General features: G+C 41.8%; 2 protein-coding genes across 4 annotated transcripts; both read left to right on the forward strand.

Annotated features, from left to right (window-relative positions):
• The first annotated feature begins 1,438 nt into the window (after positions 1 to 1,438).
• On the forward strand, positions 1,439 to 20,485 carry LOC139921732 (torsin-1A-like). 2 transcript variants are annotated; one of them, XR_013506905.1, is made up of 6 exons: positions 1,439 to 1,601; positions 2,398 to 2,663; positions 3,421 to 3,596; positions 4,139 to 4,266; positions 4,410 to 5,312; positions 19,585 to 20,485. XR_013506905.1 is itself a non-coding variant. In XM_071912048.2 (5 exons), the coding sequence occupies exons 1-5, from the start codon at positions 1,439 to 1,441 to the stop codon at positions 4,652 to 4,654; spliced, it is 978 nt and encodes a 325-aa protein (XP_071768149.2). In that variant the 3' UTR covers positions 4,655 to 6,101. The 2 variants fall into 2 exon arrangements, 1 of the variants encoding a protein (XP_071768149.2); XM_071912048.2 differs by lacking the exon at positions 19,585 to 20,485 and having other exon boundaries at positions 4,410 to 6,101.
• On the forward strand, positions 14,088 to 19,545 carry LOC139921723 (torsin-1A). Of its 2 annotated transcripts, none has more exons than XM_071912034.2 (5): positions 14,088 to 14,377; positions 15,667 to 15,932; positions 16,501 to 16,676; positions 17,586 to 17,713; positions 18,678 to 19,545. In XM_071912034.2, the coding sequence occupies exons 1-5, from the start codon at positions 14,173 to 14,175 to the stop codon at positions 18,920 to 18,922; spliced, it is 1,020 nt and encodes a 339-aa protein (XP_071768135.1). In that variant the 5' UTR covers positions 14,088 to 14,172; the 3' UTR covers positions 18,923 to 19,545. The 2 variants fall into 2 exon arrangements, with proteins under 2 accessions (XP_071768135.1, XP_071768136.1); XM_071912035.2 differs by lacking the exon at positions 14,088 to 14,377 and adding an exon at positions 14,708 to 14,975.
• Positions 20,486 to 21,169: the final 684 nt, after the last annotated feature.

Below are 21,169 nucleotides of genomic sequence, written 5' to 3' on the forward strand. Positions count from 1 at the left end.
TATAATGTATGCACTATAATTTAGCCTAATTTACGTTTCTCTAACACTATATGGCAGCCATAACGGATGAGAAATATGCATGCAAGCATCTGGAAGTAGGATGTAGTGTCCTATTATCATCTCTGTGATGGGAATATGGAGGAGGACTTCATTAACAGATGATTCAAAGCTCAGGTGAAGTTCAGCTTTGGACCGGCTAACGTTGCTGCTGCTCGCTCTGATCCAACGATTTGTTTTGGATGCTGGAGACTCTGATTTTCATTTGCAATCTATCATAGTTGAACTTAATGTAACGTGGTGACGACTGCGTGAAATGAAGCCGAGAAAGCGACACGTTTTGTTGTTGTTAGTGTTGATGCTCGTGTGCACTGGCAGCTTTCAACACCGTGGACAAGACACAACACATCCCATGGACACTCAATCACATACAGTGACGACTCAGATAAGCATTTATTGCTTCAGTTCTAATAAACTGAGGCGATTGAGCCCATCAATAGGCTACCAGCATAGCAGTTGGCATGGCAGCGGCTCTTACTGGCTTTTTGGCCAGGTACCAGAATATTTTGTATTATTTACACCAATGCTGTCGACCGGAGTGGATTTCTTTCAACAGATCAGGTAATGTTGGGAGCATCCAGCAAACATAACCTAAGTTTGAGCGTTTGATTTTGAACACACCCGTAATGGCAACTGGGTAGCCTAATACGGGAATACAACCAACTACGAAGCTTGTGGTCTGTAACGCGTTACTTTGAAACCTTTACGGTGTCGTTAGCGATAGGTTTCCGTTTTTTGTCAGACTCGTTGCCGCTGGCGCTCTGTTGACTGCAAGGAGGTGACTGTTGCTAGGTTACCGGTACGCTAACCACAAAAATGGCAGACAGCGCCCACAGTTTCGGAAGTTGGAATTTAACTTTTTCAGGTGATTCATATTATTAACACAAGAGAAAAAGAGCGTTGCGTTGGTTTTTCTGTGTTTCCAATGGACAAACGTGTAGGCCTATGACAGATGATCTATGGACAATAAACAAAAATAAGATCCAAGATCTGAAGATAGATGTTTACCTTTTTTAATTATTAATCTTTGTTCAGCCATGTAGTCAAGAAAGGCTTTTTCATTTTTTTCACCTAATCAGAGCGCCTATGCTTGTAATAATGATATTCCGTGCGATCGCCTACAGCGACATTGATCAACATCAGACAGCTACCCTGCTCTACAGAGAGCGACACAGACATAAGGGTGTGAGGATAGGTCACAGATCTATAGGTCACCCTATCCTACACAGAGGATAGGGTGTGAGGATAGGTCACACCCTATCCTCCAACTCTCGTGAACAGACACGTCTCCTCAACAAAATGCGGATACCTTATGACCGTCGAATCACGGGTTATGATTTCATCAGATAACACTAATGCCCGCCATTAAGTGGTTTCGACAATGAAACCAACGTACAAATCTTTGTTGTTCTATGTTTCAATCGCAAGTGTCGCGTTCGATCCAACATCGGTTTTTGTCGCTATTAGTGCAACTATAGGCAAGTTGATCTATGAAGTTTTGCCTGAACGATGCAATCCCGGATGGATCGCCTTTAACGCAACTGGTGAGGACATGCACAGGGTGTGTTTGTGTCTGTGCTGTGTCCGTAGCAGCGAGTGTTGTTTTGATCTGTAAGATCTGTAACTAGAAAAGGTTACATTTTCTGAAGAAAATTTGTGTGCTGGCTTCAGTTTGAAAAGATGGACAGTTGAAGTTATTTGAACGAATGTCTTTAAAATTTGAATAGGCTACTGCTACTGCTACTACTACTAGCCTAGATATGGAGTTTAAAAATGTGTAAAAGAGACAAAGCTGTTGATAAGACAGGCAAAACTGCTGTCAAACACAGTAGTGTTGAACAAATGTTCATAACTCAAAAACTACAAATCCCATCACTTTACATTGTGAGTGAGAGCAGGACTGGCTGAACTGTAAAAATTCTCCCTCTACAGGATTTGAATCAGATCTGTTACTGATGAAATGACATCCCTTAGTAGGGCTGGCCGATAGTATCGTCTTTTTAGTGGAACCATATGGTGATGATATGATGATTTTGGATACCATGACACAGTTCTGCTGTGTAAATTGATGATGATGAGCAAAATGTATTTAAAAACTCAAACAAAATGAGTTATGGGAGGAATATTATTTAAAAAATTCAGTTTTGTTTGACATCACTCCTAATTTTACCATTCGGTTCAATGGGATGAACATTAATTTCAGCATTTAATGTGACTTTGCATACATGAGAAAAATCTTGATTATCATGGTATTGGTACTACAGCAATCTGCACAGATTATTTTAATGCATTAAATTTTGTATAGCCAGTAATATTGACCTTTTGCTCTGTACTTGTCAGGTTTGGAGACGGACCTGGAACGCAAACTGTTTGGGCAGCATATAGCATCACGCATCATTCTGAAAGCTGTGACTGGATTCATGAACAATGACAACCCAAAGAAGCCCCTGGTCCTCTCTCTGCATGGATGGAGCGGCACTGGGAAGAATTTTGTCAGTCAGATGATTGCTGAGAACATTTACAAGGAGGGAATGGACAGCTCTTTTGTTCATGTTTTCACATCAGAACTTCACTTCCCGCATGCAAGTCGAATTGAGACCTACAAGGTAAGCTAAGTCTTGATCTAATATTAACAATAAGTAGGCTAAGACCCTTTTTATTTAGAACTGAAATGCAGTGATTTTGTTCTGTGTTATGATCTCTAGTTGGGTCTAGGGAGATAAAGGGGAGGCAGCACAACAAGCCAACCAGATGTGACTGTAATAACAGTTTTTATTTACAGTGCCCAGTGATAGAGATAGAAAATGATATGTCTATTTACACATTTACAATTGACACACACAGCTACCGGTTCAGAGACACTGAACTACCCAACAGAAAGAGGGAGAGGGGGAAAGAAGAACTAAATAAAACAGAACCCACACTAACTAAACCTGTCAAGAATTCTTGCTATTAAATCAAAATATACAATGTTATCTATCCAAATATAAATACAGAGGGGTGGTAATCACTTTAACTTGACTTTAACAAAAACAATCCTGTATGCTAATGTACAGGGAACCCCAAACGTACCTAGTTATTTCCCACAAAACAACAAAGGACAGACTGATAGAATGGAACAACTTGAGGGGCGCAGGCTAAACAAGAGCTTTGGCAAACAGAGCAGCGCACTGCAGCAAGTCAAAAAGACAGCTGATTGACTAATAATGATGGACGGATGAATGGACAAATCATGGAGAGCTGTTTCAGATGAAGGAAACCTCTTAGTTAGACAGAGAGAGAGAGAGAGACATGGGGAGGGGAGGGAAGACAAAACTAACTTGTCATTCCTCATTAGTGACGTACCCTATTGTTTATCCTCAGACTCAGTTGCAGCAGTGGGTCAAAGGCAATGTCACCAACTGTGCACAATCCATGTTCATCTTTGATGAGATGGACAAGATGCATCCTGGCTTGATTGACAGCATAAAGCCCTACCTGGACTACTACGACAAGCTGGACGGAGTTTCCTATCGGAAAGCCATCTTCATCTTCCTCAGGTGACAACAGGCCAAAAGCATTTACTTCAATCAGAATTTGTCATTTGTACCAAGGGAAGGAACCGGTCCGGGGAACAAAAATGAAAATGGAAAAACAACAATAACCTGGAATTACAGGAATTAAAAATTATTTCTAACATTCTGTAACATAACCATCCTTGTGAAAGCCAAATAACTGCTTATACTCTTCTCTTATGTTTCAAAAGTTTATTAGTTTTAGTTACCACCACCAACAGAGTTAGACGAGAGCTGTTTTCACCCCATTCTGTCTTCAGTGTTCAGTGTTCAACACTGAACTTCAGATATAGTGCTGATTTTCCATGTCCCATTTCAGGTCCAGTCATGAAAATGTTGCATCTGGTTATGCTTAGAACAAACCAATAGTTCCTTCCCCTGGTTTGTACTCAAATAACTTATTGTAAAAAAAATCATTTAATATATGTTCACTCTAAAGTCTGACTATTATGTGTTGTGTTGATTTTGCTAAATGTAAACAGATGAATGAATATGAATATGTTGCCTGTTGCTGATATTCCTCATAGTAATGCTGGAGGGGAGGGCATCACCCAGACAGCTCTGGACTTCTGGAGTGCAGGACGGGACCGAGAGGAGATCGAGCTCAAAGACCTGGAAGTGGCGCTCTCTCTGTCGGCGTTCAACAACAAGCAAAGTGAGTAGACTGCACATTCATACTGTACGTTCTGTGGCGCTGTACCTTTAGGAGTCATCGTCACGTGAAAACTGGATTTGATAAAAACAAAACAAAAACATTCCATCCTACTCAAGCTGTCTCATTTCAATCTTTTTCTGCAGGTGGGTTATGGCATGCGAGCTTTATAGACAAGAACCTGGTGGACTTCTTTGTCCCGTTCCTGCCTCTGGAGCACAAGCATGTCGTCCTGTGCGCCCTGGCTGAGATGGAAGCCAAGGGCCTGCGGAGAGACCCTGATGTGGCGGACCGGGTGGCCAGAGATCTGGTGTATTTCCCCAAGACAGAGAAAGTCTTCTCTGTCAAAGGCTGTAAGACGATAGACAGCAAGTTGGACTACTACACATAATCTCAGCCTCTGACGGAGGCTACTGTCCATCGCAGACTGTGTGCACTTTTTAAAAAGAGAAGCTCTCGGCCCGACGACAGAGAGGAGGAAACGAAGTCGTCTGGACTCTGAAGAGGAGATTTCTCTGTCTGACCTCGGCCGTGTCGAGGACATCAGCAGGCTTTCTCCGATGTCGCGTCTCCCTTACACTGAATGGACGGGCTGCTGAAAGACTACAGGGGCGGTTGAATGAAAAAATAATGAGATTGGAACGGTATCCTTTGTAACTAATTAAGGTGCTTGATCCCTGCCTTTTTATGTAGTATCGCAATGAGTCTTGAAGATGATTTCCTTTTTGTTTTCCAGAGAGCTGCTGCACAGAACTGTCCTCCAGTCAATTAAACTGTGGCATGTGACTATTGCGCATTTATGGTGCACTAAATGACTTTTTGTAGTTTTTTTTAAATGTGTTATCCATATGGATTACTAGAAATACCTGTTACCATTTTGTTTTAAACCTACTGAGCTACAGTATGTTATGCTTTGGTAAAACATTTTTTAAAAATTTTGCACAGGTCATGAGTTCATAAACAATCAAAAATAACATTGGCTTCTAGGGCTGCATAAGTAATTGTAAAAAAACAAAACAATATCAAACTCATTTTAAAAAGTGTCCCAAGTGCTGAAACAGAAATAATTTAGAAAAGTGTCTATATGTGTCACATATTGTAAAAGCAACATACGGCATATAAATCACTTTATTTTTTGTAATGTAATATCTTTGATCAACCTCGCAAAACAAATCCTACCTTGTCTAGGTTTAACCTTTTCTTCATTTCTACTTTTGGTAGCTACAGAGAAACTGAATACAGGAAAGTTATCAGAAATGTCAGTGTAAAGTATACCAGATTTAGCCATATTGTCAAAGGAGTTGGTGAATATATTGTCAATGAGGCTGGCAGATGTGGGAGTAACTCTAGTGGGTTTATAGATAAGGGGATAAAATTAGTTAGAATAAAAAGTACTCAGGAAGTCAGCTGTTAAAGGTTGATGCTCACTCTTGAATAAGTTAATGTTGAAATCACCAAGAAGAAAACATAATTTTCCTTCCATGTTGATTTTGATTTTGATTTTTTAGGGTAACTAAAATCAGGTCATTAAAAATTGCAATGTCTGAGTCAGGGGGTCGGTATATACAGGCGATAATGATATTTTTCCCATTAAAGTATGAACAAGAAGGAATTTCAAGAAAGAGTGAAAAGGTGTGTAAAGGTCTCTACCCAGCCGCCAGGTTATTAAAACCCAGCTGCTGATTTATCTGCAAAAAGTGTCGGTTTGTCAGCAAGCGGTCTTTTTGGCTCCTCTAGGATGTACATGATGTGTATGTGTGTATATATACATATATATATATATATATATATATATATATATATGTACTGTATGTACTGTATGTACTGTACTGATGCTATGTAAAGCCCTTTGAGACATGCTTGTGATAAAGGGCTATATAAATAGACTAGACTAGGCTGAGGTGCCAAGGCCATTATGTTATGGACTTTTTATGGGCTTGTTATAATGTTACTATTGATATTGTTATTGACTCCAGTTTAATAGTGGCTCTGCTCTGGAATTGAAAACTAAAATGAATATTAAAAAGTTTAAAATGTAGTGTTTCAATGTAAATTGGCTATTGATTATTACTATTGATGATTATTGTTATTGCTTTTTGAAAAATAAATATTTTTCTAAACTTTTCCAACATTGTGTTTAAAAATGTGTTTATTATTGCATGTATGTATGAATTGCATTACCAAAACTGGAATGTATTTTGAAGTAGGCCTGCATATCCAAGTAATTTAACTGTTTAACTAGACATGTCTATTGAAATAGCATTTATACATATTTTACTGTAAGGAAACATGAAATAAGAATAACCTATTTATGAGGTAGAATTAACCCAGCATTCTAGTTAATATGAACAAACATTTGGGTTGAATATTCAACCTATTTTGCTGGGTTAGATTAACCCAGCGTGTGGTTGAAAACTACCCAGATTGGGTTGTTTTCAACCCTGCAGTTTTTATGGTGTACAACCCAACTGCTCTTTTTTCGATAGTGATGAAGTGAATTATAGTTAGGCATTTCATAAAGCTATATGATGTTATCATTTAGCCAGGTCTCAGAAAGAGAAATAATTGAAAATTGATGACCAAGGGAAGACAGATAATGCAATAAATGGTCATGATTTTTGGGAAGACTACGGATATGAAAAGTTGAAAAGATAGGCTATTAGCTGAGCTTAGAGTTACTTTCTCACATAGGTTCTTGAAATGTAACACATCAAAGTAATTGCAGGAGACTCCCGAATGTGACAGTTTTCAGAAAATTTATGTCAGGATAAAAAAAATCTGTTTTTGGGCTCATTTATGTCGAATGGATTAAAGACTAATTGATCAAGAATCCCAGCAGGCATATTCATGAGTAATAAATCATCGTCATTTATTTCATGATACGGAAATAAAAAGGAACAATCAGAACAGATCCACGAAGCCCGGTCTGTACTTTGATTAGTGGTAATAGATGTACATTTATTGTGGAAACACTTTTTGCAGCAGGTACAATAAGCATTGTTGTAACTCTACTAAAGCATTTAGAACGTGTTAAGAGAGTCCATTATGATGTGAATTATGGTTTATGTAGGCTATGTGCGCAGACTAGTGAGTGTGTGTGTGCATACTTGTTCAGCAGTGATTGTTTCTATCGCTCCTCTTGAGATGGCTTGTAGAGGGAGGGTGAACAATCAGTTTGTCATACCTTAGGTGGCCTATGCAATTTCTCCTCGTCGCGCAGCTTTCATAGCTGGCAACAGTTCTTTCCTTCCTTTCTTTTCCAGTTTCGGGGAAATCCTCATTGATGTAGACATTAGTCCCCTTCAATTTTTTTTTTGCCTTTTCAAGAACCATGAGTTTGTCTTTAAATCTCAGGAATTTGGCTACAATAGGCCTGGGTCTGTCACTCCTGGCTCCGCTGCCAACCTGTTTCCCAGTTTTGTGTGCACGTTCCAGTTCGATCTTCATATGCTTAAATTCAAGTTTATCAGAGAGCAGCTTAATGATTTTGCTCTCAGATTCGGCCCACGTTTCGTTTTGGCTTTCCTGGATGCCATCAAAAAAAGATTGTTTCTCCTTGATTACAGGTATTCTTTTTCCTTGAACTGATAACAGGCTCTCGCAGATTGTGGAAATGTCCTTCCTTGTGGAAATACTCTCTCGGAAAGGTTCCGTTGAGCGGTTGTCAAATTATCAACGTTCTTCTGAGTGAACGGAAGACTAGCCTACCTTTCAACTCTTGGACATCTTTAGCTATGCTGTCCAGCCGTGTATTCATAGACTCCATGAGTAATTGTAAGAAGCCTTTGAAATTGCGTTCTTGCGGGAGTAACATTTCCTTGTAATAGTCTCTCTGCAGCACATCAGAGGCCAGTACAGCGACCCTGCATGGAACACCCCGTTAGGACCACCAGGGTACGTGCCACGACCTCCACCACCTACTTCCCAGTTCAACACCACACTCCCCAAGCTCGGCGAAGTCAGGCAGGTCGTCGAGAAGGCAAGGGCAGCCTCTGCACCAGGGCCAAATGGGATACCGTACAAGTTGTACAAGTACTGCCCCGGGGTACTGAAACACCTGTGGACTGAAAACAGCCTGGAAAAAGCAGTGCATCCCATCTGAATGGCAAAGAACAGCAGCGGTCTTCATCCCCAAGGACCAGGACTCCAAAGACATCAGCCAGTTCAGGAGCATCGTGCTCTTGAACATGGAGGGGAAGATCTTCTTTGCAGTCATGGCCCGAAGGATGACCAGCTACCTCATGGAGAATGGTTACATCAATACCAGCTGTCAGAAAGCGGGAGTCCCAGGCTTCCCAGGGTGTGTGGAACACTCTTCAATGATATGGGAACAGATCCAGAGAGCCAGACGCGAGATGAGCGACCTGCATGTTGCGTGGCTCGATCTCGCTAACACTAATGGGTCAGTCCCACACCAACTCATTGAGTTTGCCATGGAGTTCTTCCATATGCCGGACTGCGCCAGAGCCCTTGTGTGATGCTATTTTGAAGACCTGCAGATGTGCTTCGCCCTCCAAAACTTCACAACTGGGTGGCAACAGCTGGAGGTTGGTATTGCCATGGGATGCTCCATCTCACCCATCCTGTTTGTGGCAGCCTTCGAGATCATCCTCATCGGCGCAAGACAGATAGTAGGAGGAGTCAAGCTACCATCAGGGCAGAGGCTACCCCCACTGAGAGGCTACATGGACGATGTCACAAGCATCCTGCAGACAGCAGCATGCACATCCAGGCTGCTGAAAAGGCTCGACGAGCTGGTGTCCTGGGCAAGGATGAAGATCAAGCCTGCCAAGTCACGAAGCCTGTCCCTCAGAAAAGGGGTCAGAAATGACAACATCACCTTTTCTGCAGGCAGGGAGAAATTCCTCTGCTGGCAGAGCAGCCCATCCAAAGTCTGGGGAGGCAGTACACCGCGGAGCTTTCTGATAAGCAGACAGGGAGATCTGTCCAGAAACAACTCTCAGATGGCCTGGCAAGGATCGACCAAAGCCAGCTCCCAGGGAAGTATAAGGTGTGGTGCTATGAGTTCACACTGTACCACAGGGTGATGTGGCCACTGAAGATGGGCAATGGATGGGAAAGCCAACTCATACATCTGAAAATGGCTGGGGCTGCCATGATGCCTCTCTGAGACCGGCCTCTTTGGGAGGAACACTCTGCAGCTACCTCTAAAATCCATCAGCCTGGGGTACAAGCAGGAGAAAACAAGGCTGGTGTTGGAGGTGAGGGAATCCACCGACCAGCTAGTAAGGTGCACAGATGTCCAGGTGCGCACTGGCCGGAAGTGGAGGGCCCAAGCCGAAGTCGACCAGGCAATCAGCAGGCTCCAACACCAGGAAGTTGTTGGCAGGGTCCAGGCCTGATGCACAGGACTTGGCTGGGGAGAAGCTCCACGGCTCTGGTCCAAGGCCAACAGGAAGGAGAGGAAGGAGTTGGTCATGGCAGAGGTGTCAAGGATGGAGGAGGAGCGGCACAAAATCAAGGCCGTGTTGCAAGGTCGCCAGGGAGGGTGGACAATGTGGGAAACCATTGTTAACAGGCCGATCAGCTGGTCAGACCTGTGGAAAATCCCACAAGCCCATCTTAGCTTCCTCATCCGATCCACCTACGACACACTTCCTTGTCCCCGCAACCTCTACCAGTGGTTTGGCAACGAGGAGAGCTGCAGGAAGGGCTTTCATTCACTAAACATCCAAGTTGTCTGTGACTCAGACATGAAGATAATTGACGTGGTAGCACAGTGGTATGGATCTGCCCATGACGCACACGTCCTAAGGGAGAGCGCACTGGCCAGAGTGTGTGAGGAAGGAAGGCTCCAAGGTATCATGCTTGGAGACAGTGGCTACCCTCTGAAAAAAATGTCTCATGACACCTCTCATAGCACCCAGGACAGAGCAGGAGTGACACTACAACTACGTGCACGCAAGAACTAGATGCATTATTGAACGCTGCCTTGGAGTCCCCAAGCGCAGGTGTGTGGCTCACAAACCTTGTATTGACTAGTATAGAGGTTACTAGTTTTATAGGCTATAGAATCTGCCAATCTGACAGACTATTGAAATGAACACGGTCCTTAGTGTTTAGGTTAAATTCTGAGTTGTGCTCTCTCTGTTCTTCAAGATTTCACTGTTTGCACGGGGAAATGAGGATGGATCCTGAAAGGGTCTGCACTATTGTCACAGCCACAACTGTGCTGCACAACATTTGCATCGAGAAGAGAGTGCCTCTCCCAGTGGAAGAAGTAGTGCTAGCGGAGGCTGAAGTGGGGCATCAGATAGCGCCTGCTGCCAATGAGGATGTCAATGGTCGACTGATCCGAAACCATATCATCCAACTGATACAAAGGCCTTAATTATGGGCCTATATCCAGCACAATCTATGCTCATAACGTTGTTAATATAGTTCACATAGGTCATCATTTGCGACAAGAATACAGGAAAACATTGTAAATAAATTATTCATTGAACTAACTTGAACTATATATGTGAATAACTGATTGGGATGTTTTAGATATGTAGCCTATTTACTATATGATATATAACATTTTATACATATTACAGCCTATTATTACATTATATTATAGCGTATTATAGCTGCCTATTTACATATTTAAAAAGATGCTGTCATCGTCAATGGTGTAGTTTGCTTGGCGCTCAAGGAGTTGAATTTCCAAAGTAAATTTGCGCTTTTCAAGCTCCAATTTCTTTCTCCACTCGCAATTTCTCCGTCTCCATCTCTACTCTTAATATTTCTTTCTCCGTTAAAATCTTGTGGAGATCCTGACTTCGTCTCTTTGCTTGAGAGGGCTTAGGTGAGGGCGCTGCTGTGTTGGACTGAGTCTGTGTCACCGTCGCTGTCCTTGGTGCTAAAGTGGGCTGGTAGGATTAGGTCACCGGCGTCTGTAATGGATAAATGCATTAATTATCATTCAGCATAGACCTGTTTGCCTATAGGCTACCTTTGTGACTTGTGTCCATCAGACTAGACTACATCTAACTGCTGTTAGAGTCAGATGAAGTATCCTGTGTAGCCGCTTCAGTTTGGCCAAATTTCATGCCTTCTTCTGTGCTGTCTGGACCGTTTAGCCCCATAAAAGCGGGAGAATCATCCCCAAAGAGGTCCATTATTATTGTGCTGTATGGAGAAATTTTTGGTGCCGGTCCACCACCAGTTGGGGATTCTTAATGAGACGGGAATCTCTTCTTGTAGCCTGTAAGAGGTCTTTCCACTTTTTCTTGACCTCGTCCTCTGTCCGACACCCGACTCCCCCTTCGGCACAGTCGTTGACAGCTGCAGTAATCAATCTCCATACCGCCTTCTTCTTCTTATTAGTTATGTTGTTGTTCTGCTTTGCTGTTAGTACCGGCATGTACTTGCTGTATAATTCAATTATATAGTATAGTTCATTTTTCGTTTTTTTGGTTCTGTGTCCATTTTAATACTAGCGTAATCTATTAAGCCTACTGCCGCAATCAAAACTCACTGCGATAGAATGTATCAGTGTGAGCGAGAGAGCCAGGTAGGCAGATTCCACTTTGTCCCTGTAGTCCCTCTTGGCAACTCTTATGGCCTTCCGGAGGTTGTATCTGGCCATTCTGTAAGCATCCAGATCCCCAGAGCCAAAGGCAGCAGTCTGTGCTCTCAGCTTAGCACGGACATCACCATTAACCCAGGGTTTCTGGTTGGGGAATGTCCGTATGTTGATCCTCGGGACGATGTCATCGATGCATGTTGTAGTGTTTGTTTGTATGCAGGCAGCAGTAGGATGGAGGTGTGATCGGCTCTTTACCCTGCGGCGGGTTTGTAACTGTCCCGGAATGCAGTATAACAATGATCCAGAGTCTGGTCACCACGAGTGGGAGAGCCAATGTGCTGGTAGTATTTTGGGAGCACTTTTTTCATGTTGGCTCTGTTGAAGTCGCCTACAACAATGAAAACAACCTCTGGGTGCACATTCTCTAGTCCACTGATAACTCCATACAGCTCGTCTAGCGCGCATGTCTTATCCGCCTGTGGTGGGATGTAGACTGCTGTAAGGATGACTGAGCTGAATTCACAGGGCAGATAAGGTCTGACTTTAATGGTTAGGAGCTCGAGGTCAGGTGAGCAATGTGTTGCCAATACTGCTACATCCGTGCCCCACCGAGAGTTGACCATAAAGCAAACCCCTCCACCTCTGCGCTTACCAGAGTCTGCTGTTCTGTCCTGGCCGTGGATGGAGAAACCGGCCGGTGACACAGCAGAGTCAGGCACCGCGGAGTCCAGCCACGTCTCAGTGAAAGCCAAAACACAGCAGTTCCCGATGTCACGCCTACTTAATCTGTGCGCTAAATTCATCCATTTTATTGTCCAGTAACTGGACATTAGCGAGTAGAATGGAAGGAAGGGAAGGATTGAAGTATCTTTTTCTGCTCCTGCATTAGAATCCCAGCTCGCTTGCCTCTCTTTCTCTTCCGCCAGCGAGTTTGTAAACAAAGCGGCGGTAGAGTGAAGGGGGGCAGCCTGGTCCATAAAGTCTGTCGATTTAAAGTCTGTATTAAGCGACGAACGTATATCCAAAAGTGTGTGCAGCAGTGCAGAATGAATAAAAGAAAGTAAAAAATAACTAATAACTAAGACACAAAAAACTAAGAAGTTTGCAGGGAGTGCTCGCCAGTGCGGCCATGCAGCGCACCGGAAGTAGAGATATGCCCAGCAGGTGATAACACCCACCTGTATTTCACATTGTTTCTCCAAGAGCTCACGTACCTGACCAGTGGTCGTATATTCATCATCAGTTTTGGCTTTCGGATTGGCATAGTAGTCTGGTAAATCCACTAGCCGCTCCGTAGCTATCTAGAGGACGTGCAGGAGATGTATAGCAGCCTTGGAGAAATAGATTTCCACTAGATTGTATTTCAATCCAGTCGTTACCAAACAGTACCCAAACGTTTACAAGCCAAAGTCAACAATTCAAAAAATCAAGAGTGGTTAAATCAAAAAGTAAAAAAAAAAAAAAGCTGACACGGAGGCAACAAGATTAGGAATAATACACACCTACGCCTTGGTAATCTTGGTAGTGGCTGTGATTCCTTGGGCTCTGACATCAGACCAGAACGGTCAATCAAAGGTGGTGGCAGCGTTAGGTTACCTCCTCTACTCAATCCAATATATTCTCTACCTTCAGGTATGGGTTTGCTAAACCATCATCTCTTTTAGTAGGCTATACCCACTGGATCAAATGTGGTAGAATATAATGGAAATGAGATGAATAAAATGAAGATCTGGATGCTAACTAGTAATAATGAATGAATAACGGCTGAAAAGTTAAACTTAGAAAAGTTAAATTTATTCTTCTGTGGATGTCAGGCCCATGTGATTCTGTGTCCCACCTGAAACCACTGAACCCTGTTCAAAATGTTCAGGAGCCACCCCTGCGCTGCTGCCCTCTTCTGGCGGTTTTTCAGTATTATGTTTTTTTTGTTGTTGTTGTTGTTTTTTAGAAAATAAATTAAATTAAATTAAAAAGTAGGCACATTTTCTTCATTAACCTTCCCTTTGCCTAATTGACGTTTCTCTAACACTATTTGGCAGCCATAACGGATGAGAAATATGCATGACAAAAAGAAGAAGAGATATGCATGCAAGCATCTGGAAGTAGGATGTAGTGTCCTATTATCATCTCTGTGATGGGAATATGGAGGAGGACTTCATTAACAGATGATTCAAAGCTCAGGTGAAGTTCACCTTTGGACCGTGACGTCATGTCAACCCCGTCGCGCATGACAACAGTGCTGCTTGTTCTGCCACCGGCTAGCGTTGCCGCTGCTCGCTCTGATCCAACAATTTGTTTTGGATGCTGGAGACTCTGATTTTCATTTGCAATCTATCATAGTTTAACTTAATGTAACGTGGTGACGACTGCGTGAAATGAAGCCGAGAAAGCGACACGTTTTGTTGTTGTTGGTGTTGATGTTCGTGTGCACTGGCATGAACGAGGCGATTGAGCCCATCAGTACCAGCATAGCAGTTGGCATGGCAGCGGCTCTCACTGGCTTTTTAGCCAGGTACCAGAATATTTTGTATTATTTACACGAATGCTGTCGACCGGAGTGGATTTCTTTCAACAGATCAGGTAATGTTGGGAGCATCCAGCACAGCATAAGCATAGCATAAGTCTGAGCGTTTGATTTTGAACACATCCCTAATGGCATCTGGGTATTAGGGGAATACAACTTGTGGTGTGTATCGCGTTACTTTGAAACATTCACGGTGTCATAGCGATAGGTTTAATGTTAACCGAGCGGAGGCATCTGCTACATCGCAAATGATATAAAGTACGCAACCTAAAACTAGCATTTTCAATTTCTCAAAACGTTAAACAGTTCTGCTGTTGAATGGAACTCGTAACAACTTTGTTGTCGCATTTTGATGACGTATTAGGAAATGCGCGCTCTCGGTGGCAGGCTGGTCTGTCGAATTACGGGTGTTCCTGATTGTTATGATTATTTAATCACACAACACTACTAATGTCAGCCATTAAGTGGTTTCTACAATGAAACCAACGTGCAAATCTTTTTTGTTATACGTTTCAATCGCAAGTGTCGCGGTAAATGCGTTCGATCCATTCACAGCAACGTTTGTTGTCGGTGTTGGTGCAGCTTTAGGACGGTGGATCTATGAGTATTCTCAGGAAAAATGCGATTCCAAATGGATCGCCTTTAATTCAACAGGTGAGGACATGCACAGGGTGTGTTTGTGTCTGTGCTTTGTCTGTAGCAGCGAGTGTTGTTTTGTTGCGGCTCCTGGGATGAAGATCTATAATTGGTTACATTACAGTTGGGAGTCGAAACGGGGAGCGTGTAATGCAAACCAAGCTCAAATGCTTCAACAACAGATATGCCCTTTCACTCCCCTTCCACATTCTTCCTGGCTTAAATTCTTCCTGCTACAGGATTTGAATCAGACCTGTTACTGATGAAATGACATCCCTTTACGATATTATCGTTTATCGTCTTTTTAGTGGAACCATATGGTGGTGATATGATGATTTTGGATACCATGGCACAGTTCTGCTGCGTAAATTGATGATGATGAGCAAATTTTATTTAAAATCTCAAACAAAATGAGTTATGAAAGGAATATATATATATATATATATTTTTTTTTTTAATCAGTCTTGTTTGACATCACACCTAACTTTACCATTCAGTTCAATGGGATGAACATTACTTTGATTATTTAATGTGATTTTGCATTCATGAGCCATATTGCGATATCGATATATTACAAAATTCTTGATTATTATGATATTGATTTCTATCATATCGGCCAGCCCTACTTTACAGCAATCTGCGCAGATTATTTTAATGCATTAAATTTTGTATAGCCAGTAATATTGACCTTTTGCTCTGTACTTGTCAGGTTTGGAGACGGACCTGGAACGCAAACTGTTTGGGCAGCATATAGCATCACGCATCATTCTGAAAGCTGTGACTGGATTCATGAACAATGAGAACCCAAAGAAGCCCCTGGTCCTCTCTCTGCATGGATGGACCGGCACCGGGAAGAATTTTGTCAGTCAGATGATTGCTGAGAACATTTACAAGGAGGGAATGGACAGCTCTTTTGTTCATGTTTTCACATCAGAACTTCACTTCCCGCATGCAAGTCGAATTGAGACCTACAAGGTAAGCTATGTCTTGATCTAACATTAACAATAAGTAGGCTAAGACCCTTTTTATTTAGAACTGAAATGCAGTGATTTTGTTGTGTGTTATGATCTCTAGTTGGGTCTAGGGAGATAAAGGGGAGGCAGCACAACAAGCCAACCAGATGTGACTGTAATAACAGTTTTTATTTACAGTGCCCAGTGATAGAGATAGAAAAGGATATGTCTATTTACACATTTACAATTGACACACACAGCTACTGGTCCACAGGTGTTGGCAAAATCAAATAACTAAATAAAACAGAACCCACACTAACTAAACCTGTTAAGAATTCTTGCTATTAAAGCCAGGTGATTGGTGAACGATGATGACAGCTGATTGACTAATTATGATGGACGGATGAATGGACGAATCATGGAGAGCTGTTTCAGATGAAGGAAACCTCTTAGTTAGACAGAGAGAGAGAGAGACATGGGGAGGGGAGGGAAGACAAAACTAATCAAACGCAGAGTGCAAGCAAAGACATGGCACGTAATGTTCTGTTTGTCATTCCTCATTAGTGACGTACCCTATTGTTTATCCTCAGACTCAGTTGCAGCAGTGGGTCAAAGGCAATGTCACCAACTGTGCACAATCCATGTTCATCTTCGATGAGATGGACAAGATGCATCCTGGCTTGATTGACAGCATAAAGCCCTACCTGGACTACTACGACAAGCTGGATGGAGTTTCCTATCGGAAAGCCATCTTCATCTTCCTCAGGTGACAACAGGCCAAAAGCATTTACTTCAATCAGAATTTGTCATTTGTACCAAGGGAAGGAACCGGTCCGGGGAACAAAAATGAAAATGGAAAAACAACAATAACCTGGAATTACAGGAATTAAAAATTATTTCTAACATTCTGTAACATAACCATCCTTGTGAAAGCCAAATAACTGCTTATACTCTTCTCTTATGTTCCAAAAGTTTATTAGTTTTAGTTACCGCCACCAACAGAGTTGGACGGGGGCTGTTTTCACCCCATTCTGTCTTCAGTGTTCAGTGTTCAACACTGAACTTCAGATGTAGCGTTAGTGCTGATTATCCATGTGGTGTTGCAATAATCGGCAGAAATGCTTAAAAGTGGCTAGAATTTGAACAGGCAGATCTCATGTCATGATAAATGGTGCATCTCCTGATGTGAAACAAGTTGGTAATGTGTCATGGGAGAAATTATGAACTTTTGGTGAAAATCCAACATGTGGAACTGGAATATACTGATAATAGGGCTGTGACGGTTACCACATTACCATTGTAGCCCGTTGTACTTGCGCAAGTTGCGGTATGTTGCAGGGAGAAAATTGCAAAAATTTCTGTCAACCTTTTTGTTGGTGGAGACAAATAACAGACAAAAATCATCTGTTGTCTCAAATTGCCAAATGAATAGCTTTGTTTATAGAACTGTTGTATAAAAGCAATATCACACCAGAGGGAGTGCTGTTGTACTGTATATCAGTACAGCTGTGATTCGGTTGTAGGCAGGAGGCCGCAGGCTGAGTGCCGAAGATAATCACAGCCGACTTAAATATGTTCACTCTGAAGTCTGACTATTCTGTGTTGTGTTGATTTTGCTAAATGTAAACAGATGAATGAATATGAATATGTTGCCTGTTGCTGATATTCCTCATAGTAATGCTGGAGGGGAGAGCATCACCCAGACAGCTCTGGACTTCTGGACTGCAGGACGAGACCGAGAGGAGATCGAGCTCAAACACCTGGAAGTGGCGCTCTCTCTGTCGGTGTTCAACAACAAGCAAAGTGAGTAGACTGCACATTCATACTGTACATTCTGTGGCGCTGTACCTTTAGCAGTCATCGTCACGTGAAAACTGGATTTGATAAAAACAAAACAAAATCATTCCTTCCTACTTAAGCTGTCTCCAGAGTTTCCGTTATATACATTTTGCAGCGGCGGACCGCCGCTGCAAAATTATTGCCGCCGCTGCTTCAGAATTTTATGAAATGTAATGAAGTCGCAATTACACGACTCTGCAGAGGGCTTTTAATTTGAAACGACGGATACAGGAAGTGGCGACACCCGGCCGATGTGAGAGGGAGAGAGAGAAAGAAGAGAAAAAGAAAGAGAAGAGAGAGAAAGGTAGATTAATAAACGTTGGTAAAATAATTGCCAACGATGTTTATATAAGCTATGTATTAAAATATTCCAGATTGCATTTTCAGATGAGTTTGTTAAAATATTTCTCCAAGAAGAGAAAGATGCCTGATGTCGATGAGGAAGATAGTCAGGTAACACTTTAGCTAGGGAGGGGCTCAAGGTTCTTAGCTATGCCCCGAAGTTTTGAAGGGAAAGAAATGCCTTCTGGTTCTAAAATATGTAACGTTAGTGGTGGCTACTACAATATTTTAATGTTCTTACTGGTTGCGTGATCAAATATTTGTGATGTGAGAGAATTATCTAACATTACTCATTTTCAAATGTAACCTTATTAGACAAGTAGACAGGCAGGAGTAGTGGAGCAGGAGAGCAGAGCAGAGTGGAGCAGGAGAGAGGGCAGAAAGTGAGGAGAGTGGAGTATGTTCTAAAGTTTGTTTTGCAGTCAAGTGTCACTTTATTTCATATTTTTTAATTACCTATTGATATTCACTCCGACCACTGGCGTACTACGCGCTCGCACCACCCAGGTACAACAAAACCCTTTCCCCCCGCTGCTAAAAAAAATCCTAGAGGAAACACTGTTCTCCTTTCAATCTTTTTCTGCAGGTGGGTTATGGCATACGAGCTTGATAGACAAGAACCTGGTGGACTTCTTTGTCCCGTTCCTGCCTCTGGAGCACAAGCACGTCGTCCTGTGCGCCCTGGCTGAGATGGAAGCCAAGGGCCTGCGGAGAGACCCTGATGTGGCGGACCGGGTGGCCAGAGATCTGGTGTATTTCCCCAAGCCAGAGAGAGTCTTCTCTGTCAAAGGCTGTAAGACGATAGACAGCAAGTTGGACTACTACACATAATCTCAGCCTCTGACGGAGGCTACTGTCCATCGCAGACTGTGTGCACTTTTTAAAAAGAGAAGCTCTCGGCCCGACCACAGAGAGGAGGAAACGAAGTCGTCTGGACTCTGAAGAGGAGATTTCTCTGTCTGACCTCGGCCGTGTCGAGGACATCAGCAGGCTTTCTCCGATGTCGCGTCTCCCTTACACTGAATGGACGGGCTGCTGAAAGACTACAGGGGCGGTTGAATGAAAAAATAATGAGATTGGAATGGTATCCTTTGTAACTAATTAAGGTGCTTGATCCCTGCCTTTTTATGTAGTATCGCAATGAGTCTTGAAGATGATTTCCTTTTTGTTTTCCAGAGAGCTGCTGCACATGAAGTGAAGTAATTAGAAAACAGAACTGTCCTCCTGTCAATGAAACTGTGGCATGTGACTATTGTGCATTTATGGTGCACTAAATGACGTTTTGTAGTTTTTTTTAAATGTGTTATCCATATGGATTACTAGAAATACCTGCCTTAATCCTCACCGTTTTTAGCTATCACCATTTTCTTTTAAAACAAAATGTTACCCACTGAGCTACAGTGTGTTATGCTTTGGTAAAACATTTTAACATTTTTTTGCACAGGTCATGAGTTCATAAAACAATATCACACTCATTTTCAACAGTGTCCAAGTGCTGAAACAGAAATAATTTAAAAAAAAAGGGTCTATATGTGTCACATATTATAAAAGCATCATACGCCATAAAAATCACTTGATTTCTTTTTTGTCAATATTGTACAGCCACAGCCCATAGTGACATTACATATTTGCTTTCAGTACCTAATTAAAAATATACTGTAGCTAATATATTTGCGTTTTCTTTATCCGCAGTCACATTTTTCAAGAAGTCATTTTGCCTTTTGAGGTTATTGATAATAAATTTTAATTAAAAAAAAAGCTTGTGTGCAGGTCATGACTATGGATTCTCAGAGCAGCTTAAGTTTGAGGTTGACTGTGTATGAACTCATGATGGTGGTCTGCATGCAGAAAAACAAAAAACAAATACGTACCAAAGTTAAATGATTTTGAACTTATTCTCCAAATTGTGGACAGTTCAGAATGAATATTCAAATTAATAATCTCATTGTATATCATAAAAGGAATGCTTGATTTTTTTTTCCTGTGAAAAGGAACCAAGATGTTACCAAACACAATTGAAGGATTTTGTTCCAAAATACTATGTATCCATCTTTAAAAAAAAAAAAAAAAAATTATCTTGGGTGAAATTCATTACTCAATCAAAATTATAGATAATAATCCATCCTCATAAACGTTAGTGTTTGGTTGGTTTTGAGAAGGATCTGTGCTTCTCCAAATGGTGTATACCTAATTTTGGAACAAAACTGATACAAATGTTTTCATATCAATGACAAAATTTGACAAGCCATTACAAAACATCTCTGTTCATTTGAAGACAACTGTATATACTGTGCCTTACTGTTGCTGTACAGTTACTGTTCACATATTAAAAACCTGATTTGGCCATAATCTGTCTTCAGAATGGAAGAAAGTGTGTATGAAATTTAGTCCTGCCCAACCGTTTAAATTGTGGAAGGAAACATTTATGTTCTGTCCGATTTTGAGAAACCAAACATGGCTGACACTATACACTATATACTATTCTTTTTGACTTCTTCTTTCCTGTCGTTAGGCTGAGGGTTTACATATTCAGTTTAGGTCTTGGAGTGAAAAATATATGTATTTCTCCAGACTGGCTAATTAATCGGAGCACTATTTTGCTTCTTTAAATCATTTTATTACCATTAGTGTCAGTGGGGCAGAAGTATAAAGCAGAGGTAGGCTACACTTGTGACATCTTGTGGTTGCTGGTGGATGTTGGCCAACAGAGGACCGTCTTGTAGTTAAAAGCATGACGCAGTTATGATGTTACTGAGTTGGGGAGCAGATATTTGCTGGAGCTGCTTCTCTGACAGTGAATGAGAGGCTGGCCTATTGGACACTAGTACCCGGTTTGAAATTTGTACAACCATCCGGGTGTAGGCTACACCGTCGGGGTAGAGTCATTGCAAATTTCCCCATAGAACAGAATAGAATTCCTTATAAATAGCCTATATAGGCCTATAATAATCCTAGAATCAAGTTTAAAATGATACTATACGAATATCCCAGCAAAATTACATGTCCCTATAGGAATATTTACCTGAGATAAAGGTCACTATAAACTCTCTATTGAGTAGGCTACTACAGACTGTTAGT

This window comes from Centroberyx gerrardi, chromosome 2, assembly GCF_048128805.1.
Source record: "Centroberyx gerrardi isolate f3 chromosome 2, fCenGer3.hap1.cur.20231027, whole genome shotgun sequence".
In the NCBI taxonomy this organism is placed as follows: Eukaryota; Metazoa; Chordata; class Actinopteri; order Beryciformes; family Berycidae; genus Centroberyx; species Centroberyx gerrardi.